Genomic DNA, 24,335 nt, shown 5'->3' with positions numbered 1-24,335 from the left:
AAGGAGGCTGAAGGATTTGCTATTTGCCGGAGAGCGCTGCCAAAACAGAAATGTTTTCAGGCCTGCTCAGACAGCAGAGAAGCTGATTCCCGATTTAGGGTCGGAGCCAAGCGCGAGCGGAGTGGATCCGAATTTTATTGCTGTAATCAATGAGCTCCGCGCAGTGCCGCAGGGCGGCTTCCCCACGCCGGGGCTCATTGCACACCTGCCAAAAGCTCCCCCCGCACATGAGCTGCTCCCCTACGCGTCACACACGGTGCTAAGATGCCTCCTGAAGGTCTCTGCACAATTCTGTCATCTTAGAGCTGGTTTTCTGCAGCTCAAACTTCCCCACAAACCAACAGCATCGCGCTGCGAGCACATGGCCCAGCAGGCAGGCAGCACCGCCTGTGCGAACCTGAGGGGTTCTGCCACATGTGGGGCACTGCAGGAGTGCTGGTGGCTGATTTCCAAAGTTTGAGCAGTAAACCCGTGTTGTCTCCCAAGTAAATATCCTGCCTGCAGCGCTGCAGGCCCCCAAGTGCCCAGGCAGTGAGCAATGTCAGAGCGTGGGGCAAGATGAAGCCCACGTTCGTTTTAAAGCTCCTGGACATGGGTGCAGTGGCTAACGCGACCTCTGCAGTGCACCTGGGACCCTGCTCAGGGTTTCCCGAGAAATGCAGAAATAGTCTGAATAGTCCTGGATTGTCCTCCTGGGGGCCAGGAACCACGCGGCACCATGTGCTGTGCCGTGCCGGCCGTGCTGTGCCGTGCTGTGCCGTGCCATGCCGTGCTGTGCCATGCCATGCCGTGCCTACTCCCAATTGCCCAAGGCTGGGCCCATGTTTGCAGAGCTTTAGGCAGCCAAAAAAACTGGCAGCTCATTCTCCCTGCATGAAACACCATCCTGTGCCTTCACAGGGAACCTGACGCATCTTCAGAACAGCCCAACGACCAAACTCCGCGGTGAGTCATGGTGTGCTCGCCGTGAGTCACGGCAGGATTAAAATAACTCCTGCACCATAACCCTGCTCACGGACAAACACCGCTGCTCACCTCCCGGCAGTGCCTGGGGCTGGTTTGGATCAAAAGTGGCTGGGGTGGGACAGGGGGGCAGTGCCGTGCTGCCAGCCGCTCTCCTGGTGGTGCTCGGGCAGGGATCCTCTCATGAGCTCCTCAACCATCGTGGTTTATGCTCACAGCGTCCTGGAAATGCGGGCGGTGTGACAGCTGCATCAAGCCCTGGATCCCACTCACCCCGTTAATAAGTGGGGACAATGTCACCGAGCCCCCTCCAGCATGCAGCAGCTCCCTTCATCCTGGGAGAGGGCACCCCAAGCCCAGGGCCTGCCAGTGGAAAGAGCACGTTAACATTGCCTGGGAACAAAAGTCCCAAAGAATGGGAATAAAAGAGGAACCTGAGGTGGATGCTCTATTTCCAAACACCAATCCAGCCACATGTGGGCATCTCTCCTGGTTTCTCCATGGGGCCCTCTTCTGTGCTGTCCCCATCGAGCCCAATTCAGGGCTTGGACACAGCTGAGCGGCCGCTTTTGCACCGTTGGGGCTGTGGGGACCTTGGTGGGACGATGCTGGACCCACTCCACTGCAGAGGGACCTGACACATTTCTGTGCCACCCTCACAGCCCAGCTGCAGAGCCCTCAGCACCGGGGCACGCCAACCCCAGCGGATGCTGAGCTGCTGTGCAGGTGAGGAAGGCGCTGGTTAAGGCAAAGCAGCAGCAGCAGCAGCGGGCCGGGGCCATTCTGGGAGCAAAATTGCAGAAATGGAGGCCCCGAGGTGGGAGCGCAGCCCGGGCTCACGCAGAGCCCCAGCAGCCCTCCGCCTCCCTCGGACGAGCCGGGCTCACGCCACGGCAGGTCGCTGCGGCTCCTTCCCTGCCATTGGATCTCCAAACAAAAACAGCATTTGCAGAGTGGTTTGAATTAAGCCTTGGTGGTTAATTACTCCCCCCCCTCCCTCGTTTTGTCCCCAGAACTCTTTCATCGTACCCCGCGCTTCCAAAGGCAGGGAAGGCACTTGGGTGAAACCCCCGGGGCCGAAGGGCTCCTGCAGCCACATCCCAGCTGGGAGTTTACAGGGGCAGCACAGGGCGAGCAGCTCCCAGCTCCCAGCTCCCAGCTCCCAGCTCTGCCTTTCTTCCAAGGGCGCTTTGAAAACTGCCCAGAAATCGGGTGGCTTCTTTTCACAGTGTTTTTCTTTCTTTGAAAACAGGAGTGGGAGGAGGGGTTGTATGTTGGCTTGTAGTCTTGGAAACCGAAGCCGAGGAATATTGAATGGAAACCCAAACACGAAGCTGCCTATGAACTCCGGGCCTGATTTTGAGATAGGATCTGCAGAAATGACGTGCGCTGCCTGCAGCTGCCCAGGAGCCTCCTGCAGCCGAGCAGCGCGGGGCTGCAGCACACGGAGACCTCAAGACCCAGCCTGGCTCTCGTTCGCTCCCCAAAACAATTCCCAGGTGCCGTTTCCATCTGGAGGTTCAGCTGATAAAATACTGCACATTCATGCTAAATAGAAGTAGCCACAAAAAACATAATTTGAGGCTATTGACTTGATTAGCCTTGGCCAACACTTCCCTCTACTCCCCAGGTCTCCGCTGCCTTTGCTCCAAAATATCTCCTTGGCCAACACAATCAAGCTAAGTAAGCTTGAAGCAGCCATGTGTGAGGTTGCAAGTTCTGCTTCTGTCCTGAAGAAGGGCTAAAGCGTGTCTTTTTAATTATTATAATATATTTTTTGGTATTAGTTTATTCAAAAAATAATATCTTTCCCTACAAACCTTGTCCTTGGTTATTTTAGACCCTCACAGCTACACAAGCACTACTACACTGCCAGCCTTACCATTAATCATGGAGCAAACCATCCTAATTTAGCTCATTAGAACTCTCTTTTTTTTTTTCATCATTTGAGGACCAAAAAAATCAGCTGACAATTTGCCCAGCAGGAGCAATCCGTGGGATTAGCAAACTCCTGATATTTCTCCCATTCCAGTTGCTGTCCCAGAACGGGGAATCCGCTTCCTTATCGAGAAGGCCGCGTGGCTGACGGCCTCGGAGCTGAGGACTGGAGGCTGTTCCTGGAGCTGAGGACCGGAGGCTGTTCCAGGAACGCCAGAGCCTGCCGCGGAGCCCCGTGCTTGGAAGGCGCCGCAGCTCGGCGCATTCCACACGGACACGGTAATGCTCGGCCGTGCTTCGCGCGCTGCGGCGCAGGGGGAGTCGGTGCTCGCTTGAGCCCTCTCCGAGCAAAGCGATCTACCAAAGGGCACGCTGAAACAAAGGTATGGTTGTAATTAGAAGGAGGGTAGCTAAATCCGACGTTCAGCTGCTTTATGCCAGCTGTGCCTTTAAAAGGAAGAGCATTTAGGCGTCGGGTTTCATGTCTTTTTATTGTTTATTTAGCATGAATTTAATCCGTATCCTTTTTTTTCGGCTTAACTTTCTTTGCGTGCTTCCATGCAATTGCATAAGACGTGAAGGGCTTGTAAGTGTTCTTACAGCTGTGCAAGGTTTATATTAATGGAGCCGTTACATAATTTTGACACAGATATGTTATGTACACGTCTGCAGTTCCTGAACTCAGCTCAGAAAATACCACTCCCACCCCCCAAAAAAAGAAAAAAAAAAAAAAGAGAGAGACAAAAGCCCATTTTATTCCAGGGACAACATGAAAAGGAGTGAAGACCTGGGTGTACTGGTGGCTGTGTGCACACAGTGCAATAAACGTGCCGCTCTCACAGCTCAGCTTGCCTCTGCCTCCTGCAAGGCTGGCTCCTACCTGCTGCAAACGAGCAAAGCTTCGTCTGTGTCGTGTCCGCAGGACGCTGCACAGCACCAAGTGGCACCAGGCACTGGCTCCCTGCCCTCACAGGCCTTTGCCACCCAGGCCTGCACCATCCCCAGAGCTGGCTCCGGGCTGTGCTGCGCTGGGATGGGCCCCGGAGCATCCTGCCCTTTCCCCAGGGTATTTGTCCGGCCAGCTGGGAGGCCTCTGCCTTCCTGCACTGCTCCCGTTGGCTCTGATCTCCTGGCTGGAGTGGCACCGGGGGCCCCACAGTCAGTGAAATACTGGCTGCTTGCAGGATTTGAACAAAATCAGTGGAGCTGTTAATGGTAGGATCAGGCTAGGCAAAGGCATGGAGGCTTTGGGTCCCTCGGGAGGCTGCAGCCCTCCACCTGCACGTGCACGCACATTTTTAATTCCTCCCTGCAAGCACAGCTCCTCTCCTGCACACATGTGCTGCCTTCTGTCCCGCACACACGTGCTGTCTCCTCTCCCACGCACTTTCTCTTTCCCCAGCTCTCAGCCACCCACGGTTTCACCGTTTCCCCCCTCTGTCTGTCACACCCGAGGAAAACCCTCCTGACTACTTTCGGGTGATAACCGCTCTGCGGGGAAGCTTTTCACAAAACCAGTGGGAGCGGAGCACAGAGGCAGCCGCCCCCCCACCAAGTGAATCCCCACGGGAGAGGCAGCGAGGGCTGAGGAAAGCTCCCCCAGGTATGGAGCAGCTCCCACTCTCCTGGCAACGAGGCAGAGCGGCCACTATCTTAATCTGCAGCGATCTGGAGATCAGCGGCCTCCTCCCTCTGCTCTGCTCTGGGTGCAGAGGCTCTGAGAGCAGCGGGGCTGATGGTGCCACTCGTGCACCTCCCCGTGACAGATCCAGCTCTGCTCAGGGCCCTGCTCCAGCCGGGGATGGGGGCGATGCTGGAGGCCTTGAGCCGTGCTGGGCAAGGGCTGGACAGGCAGGAGGGGGGCAGCAGCCTCCCGGCCCCTCTCTGCATGGCTGGGGCGATGCTGGGGATTTGTCTGAGCCATCTCCTTTCCTGGGGAGGAGTAGCACTTAAATGGGTCAATGCTGAAGACACAGCTCCCTCCTGGAGGTCCTCACAACCTTTTGTTCAATTTTCCAGCAAGTCAGAAGCCCATCTGCTGGGTGCCACTCCTTCCATACAAACACACCAACTTCCAGAGCAGAGACTTTAGGGTTTATTCCCAAAGTTTCCACAGATTCCCTACAGGACTGCAGGCGAGCCACTTCATCGCTGTGCCTCTCAGTGGTCTGTTGGCATCCTGGGGTCTGCAGAGCAGGGCTGGTTGTCACCGGGTCACCGGGCAGCAGCAGCACAGCTGGCCCCGTGCTGTGCAAATAAACCTGCCTGGTGCTACTGCAGGAGTGAGGGAGGTTTGCAGCGTGGCTCAGCTGTTCCTGCAGCAAGCTGCTGTCATCATACCTCCGGGTTTTCGGAGCCAATTCCCAATTTCACAGCTAAAATAATACATAAGCCTTTTTTACGTTAGCAAGCTTTATTTAGGAAATAAATAAAATGTTAAGAAAATATGAATGATTGTAATAAATACAGCACTTGTCAAAATTGCACAGCTATGAAAAGCGTAATATTTTTAGGCATATTACTCCAGTGTGGTTAGAGGGTCTGGCACGTAACTGGAAAAATATCTTTCTGTGCCTGACAGAACATTTCAAACATGGAAGAGAAAAAAAACTACAGGGGGGGCAAAGAACGTCCAGTTCCTTCCCAAACAACCTTTGACAGACATTTGTTTATGATTTTTTTTTTTGTTTTCTGAAATCTGATACTTCATCACAACTAATTATTTAAAAGGATGCTGCCGAGATAGAAATGAGAGATTGAAAAATCTGTTGGTAAGTCAGCAGTCAGGCTGGAGGTTAGTTATAGCACATGACATTTCACCAGCTCTACCAGACAGCTGCTGTTTCCATGGTTTGCAAAATAGCAGTGGACAAACGGTTTCTCCTTTCCCTTCTCATGCAGTGGGCACAATATTGTCTCTCAGTTTTGAGTTCTCAAGTGAGACCTGGGGAATACTGCAGAGGAAAAATGAATATGGTTGCATAAAAGCCCTTCACTCATAAATACACACTTGCCTCTGTCTGCAAGATCAGGCCTTGGGTTTGTGCACTACAGTCCCACCAGCCCTGGAGAATGCCTTGCAGTCCTGGACGAGCAAGCTGTGCTGCTGGCATGAGTCTGCTGGGAGTTCAGAAACTGCTGCACCAAAACCTGACTCCAGTGATCCTGCCAATCAGTTGTTAAGCAGGGAATAAAGAGCATGGCGCTTGCTGTTTTGGAGGATAAGGTTTAGCATTTGAACTTCATACATTTGCAAGCTTGAATTGATTGTAAAAATAGTCTCTATTCGTTCCTTGCCTCTATTTGAAAAAAAAAAAAAAAAAAAAAAAAAAGGATAAAAACATTTCTAGTAGATACACGGAAAGATAAATAAGCAGGAAAAAGATCAGTGCTTCCTAATAAATCACTTGCCTTGCAGTTTCAGAAGGGACTGCACACTTTAAAACAAAGCTACTGAAGGGTCCTTACCACTGCTTGACTCAGCAGCTCTGGACTCCCCTGGGGTTAACCCTCAGAGCTCCACATTTGAAGTGAAAAGTCAAACTACTCCTTTCAGAAACAGTAGAGGTGATTTCCCCCAGGCACAGTGTCATCTGGTCACACTGCTGATGCAACAGTGCATTTTTTTTTTTTACAGAGCACATAAATATAGGACTAAAATAAATAGCAAGAAATAATTTGTCCAGTAGAAGGATTTCAAGCTACAAATGCTATCCACAACTCACTGCTTTCAAGGTTACCAAAAAGCACAAAGACACCCATACGGAGCCTCAGGGGAAGGAATCAGCCCTTGTCCCTGGCAGGGAACAGCCGAAATTCCACCCCAGAGCTGCAGCCAGGGCAGCTGAGAGGTGCATGGAAGCTCCTGGAAAAGGGAGCCACATGCCTCGGTGCTACTGGAGGATGTGGAAAGCTCAGCCTCATCTCTTGCAACCCTGCAACCTCTCAAGCCAAGGCTGCCAGATGGGAGCTTGGGCTGCGCTCTCTGCCAGAGTGACACCCACACCTGGGCAGGCGTGGGAAGGAGCAGCCCCTCTGTCCACATGTGAATCTGCAGGGGTGCGACTGCAATCTACATCTAAGGCAGGAGTATCAGCTGTTTTGTGAAATAATCACAGTTCTCATTTGCAATAGCACACTCCATGTGGCACTGGGCAAAGCACTCAGCATGCTCAGCAGTAACTGTCGCTAGCGGGCAGATCCAGTTGATCTGAATTAATTCAATGCAGCACGGGCTCAGACTCTGGATTTTGAGTGCACATGAAAACTAACACTATGTCTCAAGCTGATGTTTGTTTGTTTTTTTTTCTCGTAAACTAATGAATTTCAGTGGTCAATTTACCTGACACCCATATTTCAAGATTTAGGAATTTGTTTCTATAATGCATTTAAGGAAAAGTGTGTCTTCTTTCACATAGGCATACTTAGGTGACTGCAATTTGGTCAAAGGGAGGAACATGGGACAGCCACTTGCAACATTCATATCATTCACTGGTCTCTGAAATGAAGCAGAAGTCAAGTCTGGGCGAAATGCATCAATAATATGTTCCCTATTATTTTGGTCAAGCAGCATAAATGTAACCTGAAAAACAGAATGCAGCAATGATGAGTTATTGAACTTAAAAACGAACCAGAAAATATTAGAGACAAACACACAATGCTGCAAAAACAGCTGGATGTTCTATTGATAATTAAGTGCAAACTATAATGAATGTTTCACAAGCTACAAGGCCAATTAATGGGAACAAGGGAGATTGTAACAGTTCCCAAATTAAATATTTAAAACTTTACCATCCATAAAATAAAATGAAATAAAGTAAGTAATTATTTCCTGGTAGAGAATTCTACAATGCAAATACTTTTTTTCTCTCTCTCTCCTGACAATTTAAACAACCCCAGGTTTGGTTCCAGTCATTACATTAATTCCAGTGCTGTTGTTTGGAATCAAAAGAAACAGCTCTGTTGTTTGTATGCAAATATGTAGAAGACAACCTAAATATTAGTATAGGCTCTCAACATTTAATTACCACTTTTATTAATTCGCTGTTCTTTAGTTGGAAATGTAAAATTCATATAATACTTTTTTAATACAATGAGGATTGAGAACTTTGATTTCTATTTTTTTAACTGCTAGATGGTAGGAAGGCTATTTATATGAAAGGCTTCCAGAATTATTACCATACAAAGGTAAATGCTAGAAGAGATCAGAACCCTGTGCATATTTCCACTGTCTCTCTAACCATTGTTGCCCTTATCAGATTCCACTGAGAAAATGAGAAGGAAAAAAAAAAAGAAAACAAAAGAAAGAAAAGATCAGGCTAAGGTAAGACATCTACAGCACATTTATAAGTGTAACTCTAACCTCACATTTGTAACACCTGTGTTTCAGCAGCAAATGACAATTTTCTTATAAATTGATATTATATATGTATAGCAAGAGCCAGGAAACATTGTGTCTCCTGGTTTATCCCAGGTGGACACAGGTTGGGATACAATAGCCTTGAAAGTGCAGTTATTTCAGTATTCTGGTGTTTGAAAATCCTTCAAGGCAAGTATTGAATCTCAGTAGGAGCAGCTTTCCTTGAGCGCAAATCGCTCCATTCAGTGCCAAATTACCACTCAAAATTAAAGTGCGGTTTATAAGCCATCAGAGAAGAAAATGGGAAAAAACTCCAACTTCCACTGAAGTCAAGAGAAAAAGGTCTCTTGAGTTCACTGGGGGAAGTAGTGGGTTTATGCTAGGATCAGATATGAAAAAGTTGCCCTTCTTACCTTGTGTCTGAAAGGCCAAGGGAGCAGAGCATCATAGTCTCCTTTCATAACAACAAAGAACAGCGACACATGGGTTCCTTTTCCTGTCCCATCCCCATTCAGATAAATCCGCAGACAAACCTTGTAGCCATACTTTGCAGTGTAGAAAGCTGAAAAAAAGAACTCTTCAATAGTAAAAACCTCCTCTGAAAATAAGACAAAATGACTGTTTTAGCATATGCAAAAAGATTTGTCATGTTTTGGTATTACAGAGATGAGGAAAACATACAAATCAGTGCAGCTAATAAGCAATGAAAATCCAGTGGCTGGAATCCTTTAAATGACCCATACCTTGGTGAAAATTCTCTGGTATTAGCCACAGAAGGATAATTTACCTAACCAAATTACTTCTCACACGGGAGGTAACTGCAGCAGAAGACCATTCAGTACCATCAGGCACCAAGGCTGTGGATTAGACAACAGAGATCCAGCAGATGTCACTGCAAGTAGCTGCAGCGGAGGGCAAATTGCAAAATGAAAGCCCAGAACAGAACACAGCTCTGTGGCAGAGTACATCACAGCCGCCCTGAATACCAAGCAGGAGAGCATGAGGTCTTCATACAAACAGCATCTTAGGAGCTCTCCTTAATAGCTCCCTGGAGTTATTTTAAAGCACTTCCTGCCCATGAGGAGAAAGGAGCATCATTCTAGAGAAATCAGTGGGTTTTCTACAGGACCGAGCTTTGCTAACACACGTATAGGTCGTGTTCTACCTGGTGAGTACAAACTGACTGTTCTTCCCGTCACAGAGTCCTGTAACTTCCGGCCAACGTCTGTTATTTTCCACAGAAAGACCCCATCATAGGACGCTTGCTCAGAGAACAGAAGACTCTTATGAAGATTGCTGAGGCCTGCGTCCTTCTGGTTCAGGCACCGGTGCAACTCTGCAATCTAGAAAAAAAACACACAGTTCTCAATTAACCCCACTGCCCAGGCTGATGTGCTGTAAAAGCAGCAGAATTGTGCAGATGTCCTCATTTTCTGAAGGGTCTCCTCTGAGTTCTTTTGGCAAATTGTTAACATTCACAACTCTCAGGAATAGCCAGAGAAAGAACTGCCTAAACACAAATTTAGATAAAAAAAAATATTAGAGATCTCCATTTGAAAATTTATCCAAAACAAGAAAAGGATCTTGTAGATGTGTCTAAAACTTAACACTTCACAGCTTCAATTCCTGTGCTCATTTCTATCCCCGTCTCTACATCATCTCTCTCTGACACGTGTTAAGTATGTCATCTACACAGCAAGCACACAGGTAATGTTTATCATAAATATTTACCTTCAGTTCAAGGCCCCGTATTATATTTTGATCAAGTTCACTCTGTCTCCGAAAGGCTGTGATTTCCAAGTTAGAGGTTTCCACTTCCTTATTGAGCACTGACACAATATTCTCAAACACATGTAGCTTATTTTCTAGCTCAGAGATCACTTTCTCCCTCACAAGGTGTTGCAGAATGGAATCATCTTCAGGAACAGAAGATCCAGGAAAACAGTCTACTTCCAGATCCCCATTGATTTCCAGACTGCCTGGGATCTGCAGATCAGGGATGCTTTTTTCTGTAACATTCACATTCAGCTGTGATGGCGGGATGAAACCATTTGCAGCTTTGGAAACAGTGCACAAGCTTGCCTTCAGTTGCTTTATGTGCTGCAGCAGAAGCAGCATGTGGGCCCCAACTGCAGTTTTTTCATGCTCCTTCATCTTCTCTTTGCTTCCCTGTAAGAAGACATGATTAATACTCTCTACACAGCTACCACAACTGGCCAAATCAAGCCATGTTCCCTCTAGCTTCTTGGGAGAGACAGGGATGGGAGGACTGCAAGATACAGGCCCAGCTACAGAGCAGCAGACTCTCTTCAGAGACATGGAGAGTGGAAAACCAACAAGCCTCCTAATGATCAGTTTAGGGTACGTGTTCATACGTGTGTTCGTGTTACATAAAAAGAAAACAGTTGTCTACGATTTATGTATTAAACAGGATACCAGGCAGATTACCGGCAAGATTCTCAAATAAGCCAGTATTTAATATGTACACTGTCCACAGAAGATCAGGCAAGGCAGCAGCTGCAAACTAAAATTCAGAGAAGACCTATTACTGATTTAAGAGGTGTTACCTCTTAACATCCAAAACAGAGTGGAACGGCACATCTGATAACCCAGCAGAATTGTAATAAACATCCATTTTTATCTGAAGTCAGTGCACTGTACAGGCCAGAGAACAAACCTTCCTGAAGGCAGCGGTTTTACTTACCCTAAATGAGCAGCCAACTTCAGAAAATCGACATCCATCCTTGTTGATCAAGACTGTAGAGTGGTTCTGTTGAAAAAAAAAAAAAGGCAAGAAAATAATCAAATACCAATTTCAATTCTTTTATCTACCTACAAACACCTCAGCCCCATCCTCGGCAGCTACATGTATAAATCAGGTTAATTCAAGTCAAGGCATTGCCACAGCTTACAGTGTCTGTCTGACCAGTTCTGAAAACTCATTGATAAATCAACCAAGAGTGTGGTGGATTGGAAGTTTCTTGGAGGCAATCTGGCAGTTAAGTGCCTTTCTAACATACTGATGTAACAGAGTTTAGCAAGCCACAGTGATCCCCTAGTAACAACTTCCCATAAATAATATGGCAATAAGCAAGGTGTCCCACCACAGCCGTGCACACAGCCACTTTAACACTCTTCCTGCTCTTAGAGAAAGCACAGAAGAGCTGCGTCTTGCAGCAGGCCCTGGGAATGAACAGATCTATTGGACCAAAAGCTCTGGCTGGCACAAGAATTTAGTTCCTTTCACAACCAAAAGCACCTGTCTTTAAATACACTGTTATACAGCATATGCTTCTTTCAGTCAAATGGGTCTTCCTGAATACTTGAAAGGAAACAAACACTTCCCTGGCTTTGGCAGATTAATTTAGTGAGGTAACTGTGGGGGCAGAAAAGAGAAGCTATACATGAGAGCTATGCTGGGATGTAAAAAGCATCCAGATATAACTGCCATGTCTGAAGATGTTCTCAGATGATCAATTAATCTACATGAACAAGTGATACTTCCATGAATTGAAATAAAGTTGTACTGTTTTCACTCATCTTTTACCTACCTTTTCCTTTGATGATGTTTCTGTTTGCACACGTTTCTGTTCCCTACATAAACTGCCTTCACAGGAATGTTTCTGTCATTAAAACAAGAAGAAAGGAATTGAGCACATTATTAAAATCGCTGAGCATCTTTACTTAGGAGTCTTTGAAACGTTGCTTCTGTTTGGGAATGCTACTCCCATTTCACAGAAAATGAAGGTCAGAGGGGCTTTTCTACAAGAAATTCTGTGCTATGGAAGAGTTTGCAAGAAGTTTCTTGCTTCCTTCCTGGAAGGTGTGGATTTAAAGAAGAGAAAAAGAAAGGAGAGTAACTTCCATAGGAGCACTACGAGCTCTGCAACACATGGTACAAAACCCTGCACCCCTGTCCAGACAGTGACCACTCTTGACCTCACTGCTCCATAAACTGCAGTGTTTTCAGGCTTCTTTTCAGGCAGAATAACCTTCAGAAACGTGGGACTTAAGCACATCTGTTAAAAGTGGGTGCTGTTGTCCCCTCTGCAAGGAGTTGGTTGCACAGGGGACGGATTCAGTGGTTTCTTAAGCTCAGCTTCTCATCTGATCAGGCAGCTCAGCTCAGCAGGTATGTTCAGTGACACATCTCCAGATGCAACACCCATTAAATGAAAGCACAACGTGTGATCTGTTACTTATGAGGCCCTGAGTTCTCGGAAATTACTTACAGATGCCTTCCAAGGTCATCCTGGGAAATCTGATACAAGATTGGCAACGTACAAGTCTTGCCCAGTTCAAACCATAGCATGTACAATCACACACGCATGTGTATGTTCACACATATGTACACCCAGTGGCATGCAGGTGGATTATGGAACAGAAAGCAAATACATGGGAAAACCAAACACAAACTCAACTTCCATTGGCTTCACATAGTTCGCTCAGTGTGCAGACCCTTCTCAGGTTCTGCTTATTAACATTTTGAAGGCAGGGATCCAAATTTTCCATCATGATGTAGTAATGCAAAATGCATTAGTGCTAACATGAGACTTCCTGCCTTTCCTGGCTTCAAGGAGGGGAAAGTAATCCTCCTGCCATTGGTTCAAACTACAACTGTAACTTGTGTATTTAACACAGCAACTGTCAGCTTTCAACCCAAACTACACAAGGGGGTTACCTTTAATCTTTATAAATGCCTTTGCATGCCAGTACATTTCCTATAGTCTGGAATTTTTTGTTGATAAAGCCATTTCGGCAGCCCTCAAGTCCTTCCTCTGCAAAGAGTCCGGAGGTTTCTCTTTTGATCCCCAGAAATAGACAGGTCTTTTTTCCACTCTTTAATTTATTTTTGCATACTCTGTATCTTAGGCATTGCACAGCGTGTGTCTTTACTCCTTACTTGCTGCTCTTTTACTCCTTCAGATCCCCGACTTCCTGAAGGGGAGAGAGGCTGGCGGGAAGTTTGTTTAAAATATGGGACTACAAAAGCCATGAGACCAACAACTGATTAGCTAAGGTGGAGAGAGTGAGAGCAGTGCCCCAAACTTCCCGGAGGACTGGGGATATACACACAAACAAGCAAAATTCATATGCCACATAACTATAAATTTAATAAGGCAGATCACGTAACCAGTGGAATTCCAGTTTTATGAATGTTAGCTAAGGCAGGCAGTGGAAGATCAACATTTCAAGGCAAATCCCCTGCCAAGCTTCTTAACTAAAAATTAGTAAGATAGCTAACCAGAATGAGGAGGAGGAAAACAGTTTGTCACTTCAGGAAAATGAAGCTTGCTGAGGTAGATCTGCAGCACCACAGAGCTCAAGAAAAAGAAAGGTGCTCAAGGAACAGACTCACAGCTCAAGTTTCAGAAGGTTGCACTTTCAGAAGGTTGCAAGGGATTAAGTGTTGCCACCTCCTGGTATCTGCAGTCTCTGAAACAGACACTGGATTTACCACTGGTAAAATGTGCCTGGGTCCAGATACTCTTCTCTCTCCACAAGAGTTGCTGAGATATGAAGAGCGCATGCAAAAGCTTCTTAAGCTTGTTTTAGAACGAGTGCCTTCTTCGTACTCCATGAAGGACTGCTACCCCCATATGTTGGGTGTATCTCATGGCCCAGTATTTGGAAAGGCTTACATCTGTGACAGTTATGGCACATAAAGCCACCCACTGCTATTCACATCAGGCTACACTTCTGAGACACTCACAACGCTCCTGCTATGTAGGTCTTAACATCACTATGCCCTCACTCCAGGGCAAAACTCCAGGACTGGCAACTATTCTCTTCGCATTATCTGGAGGGCTCAGCATTCATCCTGCTCTACCCCAGAAGAGTGCTGTCCCAGCAACACCTTCCCAGACGAGAGCCCACGGGGTCACGAGCTAGGTGGGGCTGGGATGAGAAAGCTTTCAGAGGTTTCAAACTGAAACGCATGTAGTGGTGTTAGCAAGGGTGGGTCTCTCTTGTTCAACCTGCTATTGCTTTGTCCCAGGAGTTTTTAAAGCACAAAATGCCCTAAACAGAAGGTGCTGCACTTCCACCATGAGGCTGAGAAACGTGCCACTGATGCTGTATCTTTGGCAATCTCTTTGTATAGCAGCTAATTTTCTAACACCTTTCACCTGCCCCACCATACCATTTCCTCCTTCGGCAACACAGAGCAGTTTCTGTTAGCTCCTTTGATGCCCTCAGACCACCCCCAGAACTTGTACCGCTTTGCACCTTCAAAAACTGGGGAAAAATGAAGAGCATCTTTAAAAATGTTAAAATGAGCACACGAAGTCACTTAAAATCTGCAAGTACCAATGCAGGTTGTTGCCCTGCTTTCATAATACCTAATAGAAATACTATCTGATGAAAGGAAAAAAAAGAAAAAGGCAATTTTAATTTGAATAAAAAAACAAGACTCTTTTCAAGATCTCTTCCCTGTAACTGTCTGTGGTTCTTTATCATATCTACCTCATACTGGGAGACACACTTTGACACTGGAGCTAAAATGGCGACTACCCGAGCCCTGGCTGAGCACACAGGTATTTCCCCCTCCCTGCTGTAACATCACAAGCAGACTATCAAATACACATCATTTTTCGCTTGAATACATACATGGAAAAAATAGCAAACTCAAAAGAATTAAATTTTCTCTACATGCAGCAGCATTCATGAAATCAGGATGAAAAATATCATGATAGATTATTTAAGCCATTAATATAAAACCATTATTTGAAACAAATAAATGTTCTCACTTGGTATTCACTACTGGATAGGCTCCGCTTGCACTTCTGACACACTGTCACATTATTGACACATCCGTCTTCCAAATGATCTGCAAGATTCTTTCTCATTACCATGTGTCCACAGCCAGTGTGACAAGGGATTAAAGCATATTCACATAAACTCTGATGCTCCTGGAAGTTAAAAGTTGCAAACCAAAATGTTAACTGTGGAGAAACATAAATAGCTTGCATTCTGCCAGCTTTGCTTTACATTTCTTCTAAGCTCGGGTAAAGTCCCACTCTATAGCATTACCAAGATTAGTGTTGAAAAATCCACCATCTTTACTGGGGCTTTTTTGATAATTTGTAACTTTAAAAAATATATAATAATAATAATAATAATAATAATAATAATAATAATAATAATAAATTAAAAAAAACTTTTGATAGATTCAAACATGAGCTCTCTCTGGAACTGCTCTGACTGACAGGATGAATGTGGTTAGCCTGCTGACATTTCTATGTAGCATAAAAGAATGGTCATCTGACACCTATGCAACAGTTAGGATACAACTCTCATCTATATTTTAAATAACTTCTAAAACTTTTCATTATTTGCATCTTCTCATCTCAACAAGAAAACTGTCAGCATCTTCTTTCATGACTACATCCAACAGGCTCACTTTCATTCTTAAAAACACAGTATTCCAACATAAAATATTTATTCTGGCCTCTTCTACTGAATATTTGGCACTGTGTCACAACTGATTTTGTCTTTAGAGGGAGATGGCTGTCCCCTACAGAACTGGCTCAGACATGCCAATTTCAATCACACGCTCAACTTTCAAATTCATTTTGCCATGTATTCGTGCTGAGAGGGGCTCCAGTTTTCAAAACTATGAAGCTGAGAAAACTGGGCAGACTTTTTTTCCTTAAAGAGGAATGCACTCAAATAGAAAACTCGTGCAAAATTAGCGAAGACAAGAAAAGGCAGCAGCACCTCAGATGCTTATTGCATTCACAGGCATCCATGGTACATGGCAGACTCCCTGTTATAAATACAGAAAGGCACCCTGTTCCTACAGCAGTGGTCCAAAATAAAGCTGCTTTAGCATCATGAGATTTATCTGCATTTTTTCATGATTCTGTTTTGCATGTCGGATTCACAAACCCTGTCCATCTAAATTTTTTATCTGGGGCATTTCACATCTGCCTGAAAAGAACGATGAATGCATTCAATCAATTGGAATCATATGCACAGGATGAAATTATTTCTATTTAAAAAAATACTGAAGATATTGCTCATAACAATGTCCTGGAAATTGAAGTATTTTCATGCTACTGCTTGTAGCATCTTTGAATTTAAATAATAAGTAAACTCTACAGAAAATAAATATAATAAAAAACCATAGCTGACACATTTGAGCAACATTAATTTCACAATCATTCAGGATGTTCTGGATTTGATCAAAGCTCTGTTAAAGTAATGAGATGTTTTGAGATACTCTGTTGGTATGAATCATGATATCTTTGTTGATTCTTGTGAATTTGCACTAATCTGCGTTTGCTGAGAAACTAGTTTCATTCTTCTTCTGTCCACATTCAAGTAAAAACACATTTTAATTTAAAGAAATTGCCTTTAAACGTACCTCAAAATTTTTCATAATACCAGACCAACTGCATCCAGGGGTCACACAGTGTACTTTGAGTTCAGAAATCTCTTTATTAATGGCAGCATCACCAAAAGCCTGGAAAGTAAACACAGTAAGGAAAAATCACTGGGCAGAAAGTACTCCAGCATGCATTTTTGTGGTAGGAATTATCGAGACTTCAGATCTTGATAAATCCCTTCTTTTTTTTTGTTTTATTTACTCTACTACCATAACACTTTCCTATTTAGCAAGTATTCTGATGTTAGTAGAGGCAAATAATTATAATTTCTTTGTTATGATTCTAAAATAAATTATTTGATGCATTATAAATTTATTGAAAAATGCATGGCCAACTATAGCTTTTATTTCAAGTTCCTTTTCACAGAAGCCTGAAATACATCACGTGCAATGAATGTGCTGATGTGATCCTAACTATAGGGTGCTGCCATGTGCGACTCTAATGAATGCATTTCATTATTGGGGTCATTAACACCTCCTAAAGTGCTGTAGAGAGGACTTGAGTCTGTTCTGCAATGAGACTACATTTCTCAGACCAGGCTGTTTCCATTTAGTATGGCACTGTGTACTAAAGAAATGTAAACCACATGTGAGATTTTTTATTATTTATTTATTTTTTACTACTTAGCTGTTTTTTTTTTCTTACGCTGTGAAGAATTGTGAAATTATTCAGCAAATGATAAAATACTTCACATTTTTAATATTACCTCTTGCACAATCAAAATAGGTACAGTGACACAAGAACAAGACAGTGGTAAGTGCACAGTAAGAGGACAACAGATTTCCTATGTAACCTAACAAAGAGCAAGTCAGGAATTGGGGGCCGGGGAGGGGGTCTCTACATATAAAGGGGGAAAAAACATTTATAAATGATGTCTACACTTCAGTGAGGTTACTGAAATTCTACACAATGAGTTAGAAAAGTTAGCAAATAAAATTATCAGAATCAACATTGCTGTTTGTCTTTTAATCTAGACACAAATGTTTGTAGTCATCTACATTCGTCATATTAAATCATGTAAAAGAAGCACAACCAGCTCTATGAATGGTAACAAGGAAATAAATTTATATATGCAGAGTCTAATAGAAACTCCTTTCCTCTTCTCAACCTGTAAACAAAGTCTACCTCTGAAGAATTTCTGCACACAGATCACAAACAACTCCACAAATAAGAAATTAAAAAAAAAAAACACACACACACCCCCCCCACACACACACAAAAAAAAAACTAATAGGCTGTACAAACACGTGTGGCTCCATCTGCATGTATGGAAGATATTATGTAGTAAGCCAGCAATTAGTGAAAGCATACCAGCCCCAGCCTCTAAAATATTCTAGTCTAATTCATGATCAAATCAATGAAATTCAAGTTATCAAGCACATGGTGGCTTTTTTCCCCATGTCATAAGAAAAAAACTCAAGGAATTTCCTGACATTACTAAATAGATCTTTTAAAATATATTTAACTACAGGGACAGTCCCAGCAGTGCCAGGGTTTCTTACTGCTGTGTGCATTCCCTGTGCTTTTTGTTTCACACTTGGAGTTGGTAAATCACTCTGGACACAGCTCTGTTAAAAAACAAGGCAGAAAATCCTCCTCTCTTCTTTTATCTGCACAGGTCACTGCTTTGAAATACCCACAGAACTTCTTGCCCTCCTATCTGGGAACATAAGCTTGCACGGAACTTTGTTAGGGGCCTGAGTCAGACCCTCGTACTGTAAATGAGATGACTCTCACTGACAGTAAAGTGTTCTGGGTCAAACAAAAGGAAACAGAAACTATTTCTCTCTGATTTGCTGTATTGCAGTTGGACGTCTCCCTCTCGTTTTAGCCATTTCAAAGGAAGATGTTGGTGCAGGTGCTGCCGGTGGCTGTTGTGGGACACCACAGACGCCTGGTTCTGTCTGAACCAGGATCTTCCACTGCTCTAACACAGCGAGGAAGGGAGAGCCACAAAGGGGTTTGAGCTCAGTGCAGAGTAGAGAATTGCCCCCTAAGCAAGCTTCATGAATGACAGCAGATAGGGTGTGAGCAGAGTTGTAGGCGGATGCCCCCCACTCCTCTGACTGACTTCAGTGGCAGATGCACACCAACTGATCCTGAAGAGCACCAGGGCAAGGCTTGAAGTACATGTAGTATGCCAACGGTTCATAAATTAAGAATATGATAGGGAAGGTATGGAAGATCATGGGATAAGATAAAGCAGATACACCTCTTGATAGGCCCTTTTATTTCCTCTTGTGTAAGTATCTTATTTAAAATATAAACATATAAACAGATAGCATAGGGAATAAACATTAAGCAAAACCACAGTAAAGGTAAAGCAGAGATTAACCAGGATAAGATATGGAGCAAAGAACAAACCTGCTATACAGTCTTTATTACTCATGTTGTTCACAAACCGTGGATCATTTGTTGTAAATTGATCTGTACAGGCAGATCCTCGTGCTTTTGTGGTGACTGACTTCATGTGGACTCTCAACAGGCATAGGAATCTGCCCAGACAGATCAGTTTGCAAGAGTGGGGCCCTGTTTACTGTAACCCACCCACAGATCTTGCAAAAAGTCCCGAAAGACTTAGGGAGAATCCTGTACCAGAGAAATCTGAAAGTTATAAAAAATTAACAGTCGACATAGAATAAGAATTTCATAAGGGTTTAGCTCTATCTATCTGTGGTTCTATGGTGCATGAAATTCTGTTACCGGGAAATTTACTGCAGAATTGAGGATTTTTTCTGAGATTTTACTGACTTCAGTGTTAACTGCAGATTCATTATTTTGCTGCAGTCAGTTACTATATTTTGCCTTTTACTTCACTGCCAGCTGACTCTTGGGTTTCATTCTTTCCTAACAAATTCAGACAGAATGTGTATCTCTTGGTATTCCTGCCCGGAATTGGAAAGGAAGGAAGAAGATGAGCTGGTACTGAGCCCTGTGTTTGTATTCAGGATAAAGGATAGCGCAGTGACATGCCTGGAAAATCACATAACAGCAGAAGAGATCTGCAGCATTACATTACAGATTAAAATTATGCAAGCCAGTGCATAATTTTTATCAATGATTATGTTCAGCTCTAAGTTTTCCACTCTTTTCTCCAGATATCCCGGCTGTCAAAGCACTCTCCAGGCAATTCAGCTGGTTAGCCTATACTCCAGCTTCTTCTCTGAGAGACAGCTCTAACCTGAAAGTTCGGTAACATGTCTGAAGGGTGCAGAGAAACTTGCCACCCCCAAGTGGGAAAGCCACTACGATACTTACTAAGGATAGTAAGTAACAGCTAAGACATTATTACAAGTAGGAAAGCACAGGTTAACGGAAGGCAATAAAGGTTAATTATACAGAACAGTGGGGAATTTTACACTGCAGAACTGAACAGAATTGAAAAGTCCTAAGGATGCCATTACACCTTTTAAAAACAAAAACTTTGGGAAACTCAAATGACTGAAGCACAAGTTAACATTCTCTCCTAAATTATATTTTAATGTTGACTACAGAGGAAGTGATTAATGTTGACTACAGGCAGTGATTAATGATAAATTAATGAACTGGTAACTACGACTTACCCTTTCTTCTGCCAATAGGCTTCCTTCACTTAAAGTACTGGGATCCTCCTCTTTACACTTCTGGCAAATTGGATTTTTATTGTTTCTGGCAAAAAGAATAAACAATCAATTAGTTAACTGTAGTTTAGGATGTCTTTGTATACACACTGAAATAAATTAAAACGTGGAAGTAATTTCTACTCAGAATCCATAACCTTTGTTCATTAAAGGGCCGATTTTTAAACACACTGAGGTAAACAAACAAACAAAACCCCTGCTATTCCATTCCTCGAGATCAGAACCAGGCCCGTACATTTTATCTGTATTTCACCAAAGCAGCAGCAGCTTGGATCATGAAAAACAATAAAGCTGGGAACCTATTTAGCCAGGACTGCAACCCTGTCACCGTATCTTGACAGCTTCTGTTTTCCAAAACATCAAAGCTCAAGTCAGCTCATATACACAGACATGTACTGCAATTTCACCTCCCACCTGTAGGGCAGACAGGAACTTTTCCAAAGGCTCTGAATCAAGGTGTAATTCTTGAAAGAAAAGGGAGGACAGAAGCACGTATTTAATCATAACAAATACCCACCTAGCTCCTGGTTTCAGGATAATGGCTGTCATTGTTTGTCATTAATGGCAACAGCACCTTAATATGTAGTGATCTAGCTGAGTTATTACATTTCAAACTCTAAGATAATGTTTATTAAAATCCCATCCCATCACTTACCAAAGGACTGTAAACTCCTATGATAGTATTAAGTCAGCCTTGCACTAATTGTTCAAAGTTAAATCAGTACTGTTATGTTGCAATTACACACAGGAAAACTGACACCTTTCAAACTCTGTAATCCAGCCTTTCCCACCCCATAGACATCCACACTGGAAACAAGGAAGGAGGCAGAGACCACCCCGTGTTCCCTGGAGGTAAGTACTTCCAGACTGTACAGTGTCTTCAGACCTGTGGGCCAGGCAGCCACAGACTCTCACCTACTGAGCACAGTGGCACTGCACAGGGTAAGTGCAGCCACAGAACGGGTCACAGCAGTGTGACCCTTTGTAGCAAGGACCTACCGTACAATCCACGACAGGCAGGCTGAGCAGTATCTATGCCCACAGAGCGTTTGCAGGGCTTTCTTCAGAATATTATTGCAGTTGCTGCACAGGTACTTCTGATCAGGTGCATCTTCACAGATGTTAGTAGGATATCCAAAAGGAAATTCATTTTCATCAGGAGAAGAGCTGGGGACATCCTGCGGGCCTCTGCTTGATTTCTCAGCCATTTGAAGTAAACTACTGTCAAAGATGAGGAAAAAATAAAAGGTGCTGAAACGAGGAGACACACGCTCACTTTGATGTGAGAGAACACATCAGGCATCAAAGTCCTCAAAGCAGCTCCAAATCTGTGTAGTAGTCTAGTGATCTGTTTAATTGACTCTGTAGCTGACATGCGTGACTAAATGTCACAGCGGGGTTTGACGAGGTACCAGCAGGAAATTACTGTACAGATTTAAAATTTCCCTGAAACACAATATGAAAATGGACAATACATTAAACAAAAGTCCAGGGTTTTCTTCCCACAGTTTTTCAGTTTGTAGAAAGATGAACTAAACAGTCCCATCATCTTGATCCCATCTGTCCATGACACACAAAAGAATTTCCTGTAGAGTAAATCCCCAACAACATTCAATTTCCAGCAGCCAAAATTTGAGATTTTACTTTATAGACGCAGAAATTGAGCAACTGATATGTCTTTAATGACTTTCCTTAAGTCTTAACACTAGTGGCAAAATAAACAAGGAAATCTCAAGTCCACAAAAAGTTTAACACCTGTGCTCTAACCAGAAACACCTAAAGCCACACATGAAAAGGTATAAAGCATGTTCAGCACAGGTTTTGGTTAACAAGAGGGGTGCAGTTGAATACTTTTGGATATGCAACCAGAAGTGATTCTGGTGGTCTCCACAGTTGCTTGGAAAGTTCAAGACAGGTTTTTACCCAGGGGCCTGGCACATTTGGAACATGAATCAATGGAAGACTTTTTTTTTTTTTTTTTTCCCTTGACAGTACTGACACAAAATAACTTATCTCAGTACCAACTTTGACTTTATTAAAAGTAACACTACCAAGAGTGAAAGCAATGGAATCAATATTTAAGTTGATTGGACTTGTTGAGGTTTGTGCCCCATGGGTGCCAGGTTGCCCTAAGAGGACTTGCCTTTGCCTACATGTCCACACTGTGTTTCTGGGGCACGCTCAGGACATGCTGCAGCCCCCTGCACTGCACCAGCACACAGCGAGAGGCTGGGATGGAAGTGAGTGCAGCTGCCACCTGGTAGAGAAAACCGTAACGATGGGAGACCCAAATTCAGCTCCGTCCCCTGTGTCAGGGGACTCAGACTGACATCTCCCACCTTCCCTTCACCGCTGCAGCAATGCAGGCACTTTCCACACCTCCCGTGTAAGCTGTTTGCTCTGTGGGGACGAACAGCCAGACCTTTGGGCCAGGCAAGGCACAGAGACAGCGGTGTGACTGTGACACCCAGCACACAGGGCATCATCCCCAGGATTTTAAATACTTCCTTGAACAGCATTTTGTTTTCTGGTTCAGGCAATTCACTTGGCCTCTCTAGGCACTCAGAAGGGAGGCGAGCAACAAACACAGCACTGCCAAACCTCTCAAGAACCCAAAAAATGAAAGCCTGCAATGCTAAATGTGACAGAAACTGCACCGCTAGCTAATAAAGCTCTGTTACAGGCGTAACTGATGGGCACCCGGTGACAGCAGGCACAGAGGAGGACGCTGCCAACCACCCACAGGCTTTGCAGGGCCGGCCTCCTCCTCCTTCCTCCTCCTCCTCCTCCTCCTCCTCCTCCTCACCACTCCACCCGCCAGGCCCGAGGATGCCGAGGGGCAGCGGGCGTCCCCTCAGCGGGGCCGGGGCGGCCTGAGGCGGGGCCGGGGCCCTCCCTTCTTCCTTCCTTCCCTCCCGCTCCCCTTACCTGAGCCCGCGGGGCCGGGGCCGGGGCCGGGCCCCTCGGCACGCAGCGGGGAGAGCCGCGGGGCCGGGCGGGGAGCGGCGTGAGGCGCCTCGGGCCGCCCCGGTGGGGGCGGTGGCGAGGCCGGGCCCTGCCCGCCGGGGGCGGCTGAAGCGGGCGTGGAGGCGGCCCGGGGAGCCCCGGGGTGTGTGGGGGGGGCAGCTCCGGGCCTGTCCCCAGCGAGGGGCTGAGGGAGTGAGCGTGGAAAGGCCCCAAGGGATCAAAGTCCCCTCAGGACAGCTAAAAGATGGAGTGCGTTAGGTGTGGTGGTGGTGGTGGGTCCTGAAAGCGGTGCTGTTGCGGCTGGGTGACACCGCGACCTGCCCTGTAACTCAGAGAGTGCAGGGCTGGAGTGAAAGCTGCACCCCGAGCACCTCCGTCTGCTCTGCTCGGGGGAAATGCGAGTGCTCTGAGTAAAGCTGGGTGCCTGAATTTCCTCCTGGGGATCCTCCCCGTGCCTCTGCCCTCCAGCTATTCTCAAATGCAGTTGATATTCGTAACAAGCTAACGCAAAGCCAGTTAACCAAGGTATGCAAATCCTTCTCAGATGCTCATAGCGCAGGGAAGATTTCTACAAAAGGAAGTTTCACTATCAGGATAAGGCAAGTTTACACCGAAATCACATGCTGCAACCGCATGGACTATGATTCAGTCAGAAGAGACTTTCAGATGCAAATCTCTTAGTTCTTCCCTGTGAAAGAAATTTGGGAAATACCACTGGGGGGGACTCCTAGCTGACAACTAAAGGCAAAAAGAGGAGCTGGTGCTCTAGATGCTTCGCTTGGTTTGCTGCGCTGCAGCACTTAGAGCAGCGTTTGCATCCAGGTAGCTTATGCCAGCCTGCAAGGTTATTTATCAGTGAGTGTCCAACTGAGCTCTGATACCTCCGTTAGTGCCACATGTGGAATAGCTGCCCTGGGTGATTGTCTCCCCCACATAATTGCAGATTACCAAATACAAAACTAACCAGAGCTGTATTAAATAATAGCTTGGAAAGTGGGGATATTCTGGGAACCAGGGAGAGCCCTCATTATGTAAGTGAACGCTGTAGTGCTTTGTTGCACTGCTAGAAGAAACATTGGAATTAATTCCCGAACTTTT

The 24,335-nt window shown here is 45.0% G+C and overlaps 1 protein-coding gene across 1 annotated transcript; it reads right to left on the bottom strand.

Moving 5' to 3' along the window:
- Positions 1-6,253: 6,253 nt before the first annotated feature.
- On the bottom strand, positions 6,254-23,229 carry TRAF1 (TNF receptor associated factor 1). The gene is made up of 11 exons (XM_032200468.1): positions 23,199-23,229; positions 21,270-21,491; positions 20,214-20,298; positions 16,629-16,727; positions 15,010-15,171; positions 11,812-11,883; positions 10,965-11,030; positions 9,992-10,429; positions 9,426-9,603; positions 8,674-8,822; positions 6,254-7,483 (listed from the first exon to the last, which is right to left on the bottom strand). The coding sequence occupies exons 2-11, from the start codon at positions 21,476-21,478 to the stop codon at positions 7,265-7,267; spliced, it is 1,677 nt and encodes a 558-aa protein (XP_032056359.1). The 5' UTR covers positions 21,479-21,491; positions 23,199-23,229; the 3' UTR covers positions 6,254-7,264.
- Between the last annotated feature and the right edge of the window lie 1,106 nt (positions 23,230-24,335).

This window comes from Aythya fuligula, chromosome 19, assembly GCF_009819795.1.
Source record: "Aythya fuligula isolate bAytFul2 chromosome 19, bAytFul2.pri, whole genome shotgun sequence".
NCBI lineage: Eukaryota > Metazoa > Chordata > Aves > Anseriformes > Anatidae > Aythya > Aythya fuligula.
Note: the sequence above shows the minus strand (reverse complement) of the source record. Positions and strands in the feature narration are given on the sequence as shown.

Coding starts and splice junctions, on each gene's coding strand:
- TRAF1 (XM_032200468.1), bottom strand. CDS start 21,478: ATGGCTGAGAAATCAAGCAGAGGCCCGCAGGATGTCCCCAGCTCTTCT. Junction 20,299..21,269: donor TGCCTGTCGTGGATTGTACG/GTAGGTCCTTGC, acceptor TCTTTTTGCCAG/AAACAATAAAAATCCAATTT. Junction 11,884..15,009: donor TATCCAGTAGTGAATACCAA/GTGAGAACATTT, acceptor TTTTAATGACAG/AAACATTCCTGTGAAGGCAG.